The sequence below is a fragment of the Tachypleus tridentatus genome, chromosome 13 (genome assembly GCF_004210375.1).
Source record: "Tachypleus tridentatus isolate NWPU-2018 chromosome 13, ASM421037v1, whole genome shotgun sequence".
NCBI classification, from domain to species: domain Eukaryota; kingdom Metazoa; phylum Arthropoda; class Merostomata; order Xiphosura; family Limulidae; genus Tachypleus; species Tachypleus tridentatus.
This window is the reverse complement of record NC_134837.1, coordinates 19,894,021-19,906,522: the sequence shown is the minus strand read 5'-3', so window position 1 is coordinate 19,906,522 and position 12,502 is coordinate 19,894,021. Positions and strand designations below refer to the sequence as shown.

The 12,502-nt window shown below is 34.7% G+C and overlaps 1 protein-coding gene across 10 annotated transcripts in view; it reads right to left on the bottom strand.

Annotated features, from left to right (window-relative positions):
- LOC143236737 (lysine-specific demethylase 3-like) overlaps positions 1 to 12,502 on the bottom strand; it is a 113,898-nt gene that overhangs the window by 71,997 nt on the left and 29,399 nt on the right. For all 10 annotated transcript variants that reach the window (XR_013019732.1, XM_076475202.1, XM_076475205.1 and 7 more), the window contains 2 exons: positions 6,982 to 8,789; positions 2,971 to 3,151 (listed from right to left, as the gene is read on the bottom strand). Coding sequence is in view for 9 of the 10 variants with exons in the window: in XM_076475202.1 (XP_076331317.1) it covers positions 2,971 to 3,151; positions 6,982 to 8,789 (1,989 nt within the window). In the remaining variant the exon portion in view is untranslated. The remainder of the gene's footprint in view (positions 1 to 2,970; positions 3,152 to 6,981; positions 8,790 to 12,502) is intronic.

The following is a 12,502-nucleotide window of genomic DNA, read 5'->3' as shown; positions in this document are numbered from 1 at the left end:
TGACACCCACTAACCCCACCCACCATGAAGTTCTACAAGGGAATGCATTAGAATGTCAAAGAAGGACACTGCAGCAACGCCACGGTTTCGTGAGCACTATACCTAACCACCAGCATCAGATACAATGTCCATAACACCTGTTGAGAACATCCATCACTGGTACTTGTTTGTCCTTAACCCAAATGGACCAGCCAATTGACCCAAGGGGGCCACCCCAAGGCCACCCATCTGCAGGAATTCAAGGCCAAAGTGGTGTGTTAGGGTTGGGCCTCTCAACTGCCAGGATCCTCTCTGGCCCTTCATAGGCTGCCATGTACAGAAAATATATGGATAAATGTTTGGATCCCAGAGGAGGTAAACTGAAAGAACAGAACATTCCCTGAGAGGTCCCCTCACCAAATACAGGAAACCACACTGAGGGGAGCAATTTAAGTGAAATGAAGAAAAATATTCCTTTTAAAATGAGAATTTTAGACTTTCTTGCCATGAGCTCAATCAGTTTAACAGAGTTCATAACCCTGAATGACCATCAGAGTTTCTATACTATAACTTTTAATACATTTTGTATATCTTAACAAAATCTGAAATGCTTTCAAGAAATATTACAAATTTTTTGTACATATGAAACCAGATTTTTTAGTTATTTTGTAACAGTTGCAAGAGAACTAACTCAATGGAAACAAAGAGTTATACCATGTATTTGTAGATTTGAGAAAGCTTGCGACAATGTGGCACAAGAATTAGTATATAGGTACTTCTAAAAGAAAAGAGTGCCAAAAGAGGCCAATCAGACAAGGGACAGTTACTTACAACAGAGTAACAACAATCATGAAGATGGTATATAGAGAAGTTTGAAATAAACATGCTGCACCTCAGGTTATCCATTAGCCCTCTGCTGTTCATGATTGTCTTGAGTAAGGAGTGCTGTAAGAGAACCCTGTGTGGACGTACTTACTGATGACCTTGTCCTAACAGCTGAAAGTGAGCAGGAGTTACAAATGCAAGTTAAAGTAGGATAGAAAAGTCTCAAAAGAAGAAATATGGAAATGGATGCCAGAAAAATGGAAGTATTGGTGAAAGGAAGAGGTCAGAAGAAGAAGATTAAGTTCACAGAAGTAAAGGATAGCTACTTCTTGGACTTAGTACTTGAGGAATATAATCCAAAGTGAAGAAGGGAGATGGGAGGAAGCAGCCACACTCATTTGGGACAAATGGTTACCAAAAGGACTGAAAGCCAAAGTGAATAAGACTGTGACTAGACTGGTGCTTTTCTCTGAAGCTGAGACATGAACCCTGAATATGAAAGAAGGCTTACTGATAAGAACAGACAGGAGAATGTAGAAATGGCGGTTGAGAGAGTCACTGAAAAAGAAGTTAAGGAGTCTGTGAAACAGAGGAAGAAGCAGAAAAGTGAGACTGAGATGATTTAACTATGTGAAGAGAAAAAAATTAAGCAATGAGAACAGCATTAGAGCTACTAGAACTTAGTAAGAGAAGACGTGGAAAGTTAGTAAAGCATTACAAAGATAGGTTCAAAGAAGATATGAACAAGAAATGAAATGTAGAAGATGTGGCAATGAATATAGATGAATGGAGTAGGGCAACATGTGAAAAGGACAGCAACCTCTGCTTCAGGAAATAGTCAAAGAACAACACAATATCTATTTATTTATTTTTATCAACCTAATAACCACCATAAAATAAATCTAAATTAGCCTTCTTCTCTCCAAAATGACTGCAAACTATAACATGAAACAACAACTGTTTATCCTAAATAACTTGAAGCTCATAAAATAACACTTATTTTTATACATTTAACTCTGTTGTTTTATTGTATTTTGACCTGTGTCTAACTAATATAATCTTGCCACGCAAGTTGTAAATTCCTCAGTAAATGTATATCTCAAGTTATCATTTTGAATTATGTAACTCACAAGCATACTTTGTGAAGAATTGTAATTATTTTTCATTATCTTACCTAATAAGTTTCTCATTTTTATATTTTGATTACTTTTATAATAATAAGTAAATACATAAAAAATGAGATACATGGTACTTACCTACCTCCTGATATTTTTTCAGTTGAATATCAACAGAAGTTAAGCCTACTTTTTTTTAAATATATACTAATGGTACTTGTACACGAGATAAATTTTATAAATTAAATAATGCACCCCAAAGCACAATAATAATATGAACAATGCAAACAAAGTCTTGTAACTATCATGAACAAAACAATGTTCTGTAACTATCATAATGTGTTTGGCTTTTTAACTACAAAACAGGAGCTTTTACAAATTTAGATTAACTGATCAGTGCAAATTCCATGGAAGATATTTAAAAATATTTACTTATAAAATTAAGAATTTAAAACTTATGTTAAAATTTGGCTTAACTAAGGCTTGATGGCAAAATTATTCACATACAATGACAATAAAGTGGTTTAATTACATTCTGAATGTAACTGATAAAAGGACATGAGATGCACATTCTGATGACCTACCCATAGCAACATGGCTAATATGTGTATGAAATGTTCATTTTAGCACTATCATAAATATGAATTTTCAACAACATTTCAATAATTATTCATACTTTATACTTAATTTATGAAATCCTGTTGAATTATTTTTAAAGTAGTTCAGAATGACAAAAATGATAATTAAAAATGTCATTTTATACAAAAAAAATATATCAGCCAACTTGCCATTATTGAGGCACACTGCAATTCCCAAAACCTCTGCCAAACATCTGTTAAAAAGGAATAATCTCTACTATGAATAAGAAACATAATAATGACAATGGCCATAGAAAGTTGAAACGTTGTTGTTCGTTCCTCTGCATAAAAAATTTTTTCTCAACCCATACCAGCTGTTTTTACATAAATATAATAAAGTTTTACTTTTAAAAAAGTATAAAAACCCTCAACAGTATTGCAATGAAACAAAACATTATATTTTCAACACTCACTTTCTGAAAGCATAAAATCTGCAAAATATATTTTTCATTTTTTTATTTCTCTGATGAGGAGTCATTCGACACTCCCTGCATTTGGGCAACTTTGGAGCTACTTCACAGCATGGCCCATTCTGTAGATATGGCTCCCCTATTCTTTTCAACTGAACAATCAGTGCATTTTCTAATGAGTCAGCTGTCAATTGACCAAGAATATGAATTTGTAGCTTTTAATTTCAACTTAAAAATTTCATTTAACATTAATATTTATTATTTTCACCAACCAACTGTCCTAATATGAAATTACCAAATTTAAAATACAAATTAAAATTTCATAAATTCACAATAAAATCTAGAAAATTATGAGAAAATGATGGGACTTTTAGTTTACACTTATAAATTACCACAAAAATGCCAATTAAAATATTTTAGTAGATCATCAGTACTGAAAAATAAAAATACACTATATTAACAATTCATTGGACACAAATAAATGTTATTAAGATAAGATTAAACCTTTAAAGTGTTTGTGAAAATTGAAAGGTTAGGTTTGGAAAGTAAAACCTATTTAATAGATATAAAGACCCTTAAAGGGTGGTATAACATGGAAAAAAGGGTAGTACCCTATAAAAGAAATTTGGAAGAGGTGATACACCTTAAGATAATTTTAGTTCCATATAAATAATGCAAATGCATTAAATAAATTATCTTGTCTTTAATAGATTGTTTAGGCAAAGTATTCATGTTGAGTGTACTCTAAAGGGCAGCAACTGCCTGTTGTAGAAAAAATACAAGTGTAGAGAACAACTTGTCAAATGTCACTCTCTGCACTTTTTGTTTCAACAGACATTTGCCACCCATTCTAGTATACTCATCAAATTATTTTTTTTATTCTTTAGTTGGATATCTATGTAATTGAAAAACAATGTATGTATGTCACTCTACACATGCTATCTCACATGGAAAGTTAACATTTTCCTACACCAAATACGTATTCCCAATAGATACCTCTCTCTCACCAATAGATTTTCTTGACTAATGCTACCCACTATATGTGCAAATTTTTACTTGCCACTAGCCTTAATACTTCCACCTGCCCTTACGTGTATTACATGAGAATACACCTACATGCTATCATGCAAATGATCATGCAGCAATGCCCTACCAATAGGAGTGTGACCCAACTCCCACTATTAAAATAGCACCCTCTCTTCTGTGCAGCTTGTAATCACTAACATTTAGCAAAATACATAACCTACACTGGAAGTAGGAAGATCAGGTGTCCATAGGAAGTAAATTTTCAGTGTAGAGAAATGTTAACTTCTGATGTGATATCTTGTTTCTCCTCAAAAATTTCTAGAATCTTATACTGATTTGGCAGGAGAATTCTGTGAGAAGATAATTGCCTTTTAGAAAGTGCCCAAGGGAAAACCATGACGTGTGGGAATAAACCAAAACCCCCCCATGACAGACTTCACAACTTATGAGCCAGGTATACTCTTTGCCCACATGAAAATGTGTCACAATGAGGGCAAAATCAAAGGAGGGTCCCCTCCAAATAATGTGTGCACAACCCATACCGTATCTGGTGGGAACCAACATCTGAGAGATGATAGGAAGGTGCACAGCAAAGTGGCATTGGGAAAGTATCATCCAGTCCACAGTAGGAAGAGGGTACCCAGCCAAACATGAGGACTTACAAGGCTGGTACAACTCCAACCATCGTCATATCTGTCAGAAATTAATATCTCAGGAACAGGAAAAAGGAAGGTGCCTCAGTTGGAGGGTTAAAGACATGCTGGAGAAATGCATCATCCAACACCTGATAGCATATAGAATTGTACATCAGGTCCTCAATGTCAGTCACCTACACCATCAGAACACCAGAAAACACTCTCAACTGAGTGGGAGTGAGCACACACACAGGAGAAAGCCTCCATGGTCCACCACCCCAGGAGCTGGAACCTGGTAAGTGGCAAGGACTCCCATATTTCAAAAGAAGAAGGGAATAGGGGAAGAGCATACTGGATAGTCTGGAAGAACACTGCACTGGAGACAATGCAATGGGTGACTGTGACACCCTATTTTGAAAAGCAGACCATTGCAGTGACCTACAATACACAGATCATCATGGATGGGCAGCAGTATCCACCTGCTCAACCCATGTCAGTCCATGAGTGTGTGGCCAGGGCAAACATCTTTATGAAGCAAAATGCCATTAGGAATACCTACAAACAATCTTGCAGGAAAGCCAATTTCAAGGGTGGACATATTTGGCACACATTTTACAGCGCAAATTTTAGAATAAGTATACTCAGTCAGGCAACACTCCTATGGATCAGGATCCATGTATGTGACAAAAGACCCTGCAAAGAAAAGAAAGAGAGTAATTTTTTTTCAACTAAATAGAATTCAAAAAACTGTAACAATCCAAAAGTGCACAGTGAAAAAAAAATAAGTAGACAACTCAGAAAGAGTAAACTTGGTTAATAAAGTAAAAATCCAGTCTAGAAACATGTCTTGCAAATTGAGAAGTGACTGTGGTCTGCACAGAAGAGAGCATACTTGTGAAGATGGTAGGTGTGTCACACTCCAATTGGTTGGAGATTGCTGTATGGTCATTCACATGATAGCATGCAGATGTATCACATAAATACACAAGAAGGTAGGTGAGAGAATCAAGTCTCATGGTGAGTACAAATTTGTACATACAGAAGGCAAATTTAAGTCTAGAAAAGCTCTTTATGAAAAAAGATATATTGAAACCCAATGTTTCTATTGATTAATTGTACAGTGGTACTTTTACATTTGTACAAGTGCAAAAGTGAACAAAATTTAACATACATTGTTCCACATGAGCACAAAACTAATACATTTATAACAGTAGCTTTAAAGAGAATTACTTCACAAACATGTAAAGAAACCCAATAAATTAATTCTTTAGCTTTCTATGTATTGTAAATAATGCAGTAATTTTAACCTATAATTTTAAAAATTCACTACTTTATAACATCACTTTATAAAACATTCAGTCAAGAGGAAATCTTCAGATCTTAGTCAAAGATGGTGATTATCCACAATGCAATGTGTTCATACAAAAAAATTCTGTATACAGATATTTTTTATTTAGTCATTCCATAATTTTATACTTCTGTAAGTCTAAATAAATACAATTCCATATTCTGATTACTGAGCTTTTGTTTCATTTATGTCCAAGTACATAATTCAGCAACATTGTTATTTCAAGACTTTTATCTAATTAAGACATCTACCCTTCTCATACAGGGTGGCCCATAAGTCCCTACCCATCCATATATCTTATGTATCCAGTGTATCTGTGTGCTGTCCCTCATTCTCGCTGCATAATATTATGCGATGCCATGTTCTGTGAGACATTTTTCTCAACATAACAGGGGTTATTGTTCCAAATGTCATGGTAACAGCTGCCTTCAACTCAATAATAATAGTATTATACCATTGTTTAGACACAACATATGGACGGGTAGGGACTTACGGGCCACCCTATATATACACATATAGTATTCCACTTGATAATGCTGCACGTGAAAAAAATCTTTAGGCTTTGGCTCACATGACACAGTATTTGCTTTCTATGCAGGAGATCAAGGATTCACTGTCATGTATATAATTATTTTCTTTCTAAGCAGCGTTTCACTGGTAAAATAATTTTACTACATATATTGTTCAGGAAGCACAAGTTTATCCTCTAGTATTAGAATTATTACATCAAGTACCATTAGAATTTAGTCTTTATGGAATAATTTCACCAATAATATATTCCTATATATGACATCCCTACAATATATATACTTTGAATTTTTATGAAAAGTTATGTAACAGCCAAATTAAACTGATGTTGCTAAATATGATTAACAGTTGTGTGTAACTTTCTGAAGAAATGCCTTTTTATTCTTTTCAGAATTTCTATCAGTTTTGTTTTTGATTTTCTCAGAAATTTTCATATATAATGCAGCTACTTTTAGAGAAACTACTACATCAACTTACAAATTTTCTTTTTCTGACAATCAGACCCACTTTCTTGTTCTTTGGGTCTTCTTCCCCTTTTTCTCTGTTTCCCTGTCTCTTTAAAAGGTTTTTTGTTGGTGTCTCCATCTTCTGTATTTTCTTGAATACTAACTCCTCTCTGCTTCACTTTTTTCTGCCTGCTTTCCTTTTCTTCCAGATGTGAGCTTCTTTTACGTGAAATATGAATTTTGTTTTGTTTGTTTTTATGCTCAGTTTCAGAGGCAGAGTTTGTAATATTCTCTTCATGAATAGCAGGGTTTTCATTTATTTTAAAATTACTAGTGGAAGTTTTTACAAGTATGGTTTCTTTATTGGAAGGCTCGTCTTCAGAGGTCTTCAAGTTCAATACCGGATGCAGAGAATTATTAACAGAAACCACTGGACTATTCAACTTCAAGGACTCCAGCTTAACCTCAGGATTTTCCGCATGCTTAGTACTTATTACACACACTTCTTCATCTTCAGTATGCCTTTGCAGCAAAGTTTTCTTCAGATTGGTATGATTTGTGCTTGAGCTTCCTGCACTACTGCTACTGTAGTTGGTACAAGTACTTTGTGCTGGACTAGGTGTTACTCTGGTTTCTGTATCTGAATCTAAAGCCTGACCTGGTCCTGTGGTACTGCTACTGGTAGATGAATACCTGTCAAAAAGGTTTTTGGAACTTGTTATTTTAGCTTTGATTTTATGTCTTCCTTTAGAGTAAGAGGACTCTTCTAAGGATTTTTGAGATGAGTTGACAAAAGAACAAAATGAATCCATGAAACTGGAACTTCGCTGTGTAGTAACTATGGTAGCTGTTGATATCACTCCAGCTGATGTGGAATTCATCAGAGGCTGAATAGAAGATACTAAACTCATATCATTCTTACTCTTTTGTTGATATGAGTAACTGCCATCTTTAGTTTGCCTACTGGCTGAATCAACTACATTGCTTTTTTGTAAGTTAAACATTTTTACTTCTTCAGATGTGGAAAATGATGAGGATGGTTTATTTTCAAGCATACTGTGCTTAAAAACATTGAGTGGCTGCACGGTGGGTAACATACTTGAAGAGGGAGGTTGCCAAGCTAAAGAATTCAAATATGTATTTTTTACTGATGGAACTGATGAAAAGGATGTGCAATCAACAGTCTGAGTCTTTGAAACACTAGACAACTTCGAGTAAACAGATGTTACTTGAGAATATGGCTCTACGTTCAACACGCTCCTAACCTTACACGGTGATGTAGTGGAAACCCCAATAATACTGGAAACTGTTTGTTGGCATGAATGGAGTACAGTTGGACTCTGAGTTCCTACCATAAGAGTGGGATGTAGTTGAGAAGCTGCATAGATTGGGTTTGACAATGTTGTAGCTGAAATGGATGCATTTATTTTAGATGAAATATAGCAGTCTTCCTGTTGGTTGGAAGCTAGAACTGAAGATTGGTGTTTTGGAGATCTATGCTTCTGATAAAATGTTGGTTTTACTTGTTTTACCAAGTTCTGGGGTTGATTCTTAAAAGAGCTGGTGTACTGTGAAGTGCAAACCCAACTGGTAGAAACTGTGTTTTGATGAGGAGAAGAACTCGAAAATGAATCTGGATATGGCATGTAAGTTTCTTTTCTACTAAACAATGTTTGAAGAGAAGAACCTGATATTTCAGGTATACATTTTACAGTTTGTTTAAGATATAAATAATTCTGAATGCTTTCAGATGACACCACATTATTTGAACCAGCACTCGTAGTACAATCTCTTCTTGCTAAAAATCCAGTTGATCTCTGTGTGGAAGTTGAAGAAGCACTGTAAGAGATTAAAATAATGATTACATTAATCCCTAAAAATAGTAAAAGTAAAAACTTATCTAAGCTTCAGAAAGAACTGTTAATTTGTACCATTCTGGGTAAATTACAGGGTAAAACATAATTCTTTATCCACTTAGCATATTGTCCAATATTGTTACTTACAAAAATACAATTTCAGGCAATATTTTCTAATTCTTATATTTTGTGAATTTACAGGCATAAAACAATGGTACGTAGATCAGAAACTTGTTACCAATGTGCAACTGATTAGCTTTGTTGCCAAGGCAAATACACTTATGAAATATTTTATCTGGATAGCTTTACCAGTGTATATTGTGAAGGCATATTTCAAGAGCAACAAAACTTGCCAAAAACATGCTTTCATACCCATAAAAGTACATATCCAAATTGATCAATATTTTAGGTAGTTACATAACTGTGCCCAATCTGTGTGTATTGTATTTTACAGCATCTAACAAATTACACCCTCAATATTTGGAAAACTCACTGACATATTGTAGTCAGTTTGTTGCTAGTCTGTCTTTAACATTAATATCAGGCAATGACAATCAAATGTTTGCCCCCACAACCAGAAATAATGAAGGCCAGATTACAGTGATTTGTGGAATTGGTTAAATGATTAGTCACTGGGCTCATTAAATTATAACATTCAATAAATGATTTATTCTCACAAGCTGAATAAAAAGCTTATAATGTTAAAATGTATGTTTTGAAACCAACTATGGACAGAACAGAGATATCCCCCAAGCAGCATTATGACTAGCAACAAACAAATGTAACTGCACTATTCAAATTACTTAAATGACCAGAAAAATTAAAAAGTCACAATTGGAAGCCCTAACTTTGGTTAGTTGATTATTTTCATGAGTCATAACATTAGCTGATTAAATTAACAAATTTGAATTAATCCAAAATAATAATGGTAATTTTTCTATTCCTGGATAGTTGGAATAACCATAAACATTAATTTTGGCCAACTGATAATTCTCCTGATATCAACTAATTTAATAACAAGTTTAATTAATGGATACTTGAATAGTTAAATATAGTACTGACAGAAACATGAGATATTCATTTCTGTGACAACTTAAATAATCATAACTACAGTTAATTGATTATTTTAGGTGGCACTAATCAGAGCTCTAGTAAAGGTTAGTGTGCAAATTGCAAAATAATTTGCCATGAAAAAAAACAATTAGAAGCAACAGATAAAGAAACAATTTTCTAAGAATTTCATTGTTTTTTTTTTCACTCCACAAATCATTACATTAAATTCAAAAGCATAAATATACCAAAATGATTCAAACCAAGAAAAAACAAACTGGATATCCTAAAATTGTTTAGAACTATGGAAGAGTGACATGATAGCTCAAAGTCATTAGACATGCATGGTTTGAGTTAGTTGGTTGGTTGATTTTGTGTTTTTTGGCACAAAGCAGCTAGGCTATCTGCACTAAACGTTTGGTAAAAAGGTAAAAGTAAATGCAGTAAAATTCATAGAAGGAAATGAAGGTAAAATAAAACAGCATTGAAAACCAAGTAGCATAAAACCAATGTTGACATCTAGTCTACAATGTTAAGAGAGAAACCAGAGAAAAAGAAGTTGTAAAAGACTTTCCGTAACATAATGGTAATTATCATAACATGCCAGGAAGACTAACAGGTAAGTACAAGAACCACTGTCAATCACCTGAAGTTGGCTTTTCCAGTCCTGGTTCTAGGTTATGTGTCATTACAACCATTATCAAAAGGTAAAGTAATAAAAGTTTTAAATGACACGTAGCAAAATTGTAATTGATAACAAGGTAAAAGTAAAGAAAATGTAGTAAAAATCATGAAAGGAAATAAAGGTAAAACAAAACAGCAATAAAAACATAAATGGCATAAAACCAATGTTGACATCCAGTCTACAAAGTTGATAGAGAAAGTACAGAAAGAGAAGTTATAAAAGCCTTTCTGTAGCATAATGGTAAATACCATAACCCACCAGGTAGACAAACAGGTAAGTACAAGAACCACCATCAGTCACCTGAAGTTGGCCTTTCCAGTCTTGGTTCCGGGTTATGTGTCATTACAGCCATTATCAAGGGGTAAAAAATAAAAGTGTTAAAGACATGCAGCAAAATTGTAATAACAACTTGCCAGGATGACTAACGGGTAGTTCAAACAGCAGCGTTAGTCACCTGAAGTTGGCCTTTCCAGTTCTGGTGTCGAGTTATTTAATGTCACAGCCATTTTCTAATTTCAAATCGAACTAGAGAGATTGTGAGTCTTAAAAGGGAACCATAATAAAAAAATGTTTAATGAAAAAATATAAAACACTTAAATGACATTAAAAAGATTAATCGCCGTTAAAAAACTAAAAACTTTACAAAGGTGGACAATGTCACCGTCACCAATAACACTGTCTAATGTTATGGACAAACCTTGGGACAGAACATGTTTAAAATAGTGCCGTTGTTGAGAGTTGTAACAATGGCAAGAAAGTAAAATGTGGCTTACAGTGATTTGAGTGTTACACAAACTACACACTGGTGCCTCACTTCCAGATAAAAGAAAATGATGAGGTAAAAAACTGTGGCCAATGTGTAGTCCAGTCAGAACAACTTCCTCCTTTCGATCCTTACGGAAGCAAGATGGCCAAAGTCCAATATAGTTTTATTTGGAAAAACTTGTTTTTGCATTGCTTACTCCAAGTCGACTGCCAGCTGACACAGAGCCAAGCCTTGGATACAGGACCATTGTCCACGTATGGAATAGGCACAGTAGTGATAGTGCCAGAGCAGATAGATTTAGTTGTTGTGTCTGCAAGCTTGTTTCCGTGAATACCAATGTGGCCTGGTATCTAGAAAAATTGGATAGAAGTAGATGTTAATGAGAAATGAGCCAGTCGGTTTCGAATATCAGCGAGAACATAGTGTGAACCAACATAGTGATTCCAGGGCCAGTAGAGAACTAAGCGAGTCAATATAAATAGAGTAGTTGGAGTACTGCTTAGCTTCAATATGATCCAGAGCAAGAAAAATGGCATACAGTTCAGCAGTGAACACAGAAGCTGTAGAGGGGATTCTGTGCACAACCACCGAACCACAACAAACCATGGCAGAGCCCACAGAGTCATCTGATTTGGAACCATCCATATAAATTGGAATGGAAAGATTGTTTGAAGATGTTCAGTAAATATAAGACAGTACTTCCAATCAGGAGTATCTGCTTTTCTCAGATGACTTAAAGAAAGGTCACATTTGGGAACTGTAATAAGCCATGGTGGGATAAGCTGACCAGTGGATTCTGAAATGTTATCCAAGGACAGATCAAATTCATCCAATTGCACCTGGACGTGAAAGCCAAAAGGAGCAGTGGCAGATCGTCTGTTCTGAAAAAGTATGGCCCACCAAGGAAAGAAAACACAACCCCAGGTGGGATGCTTTGGTAAAATTGAGAATTGCTGGCCTAGATTAAGCTCATACAGTAGGCTTGCCAATGGTTAGTAGTCTAAATGTTCTTAAGTACATGCAGTAAGGTTGCTATGATTAGTAATCATCTACATGACCTTAAGTGCATAAAATAAGGATGTAGCAATTAGATATCAACTGTTGTCATTGTCAGTAGTTCTACATGACTAAATACTTATGGTAAAGTTGAAATAATGATGTATCAATTATTGGAAATGTTAGTAGCCTGTACAAT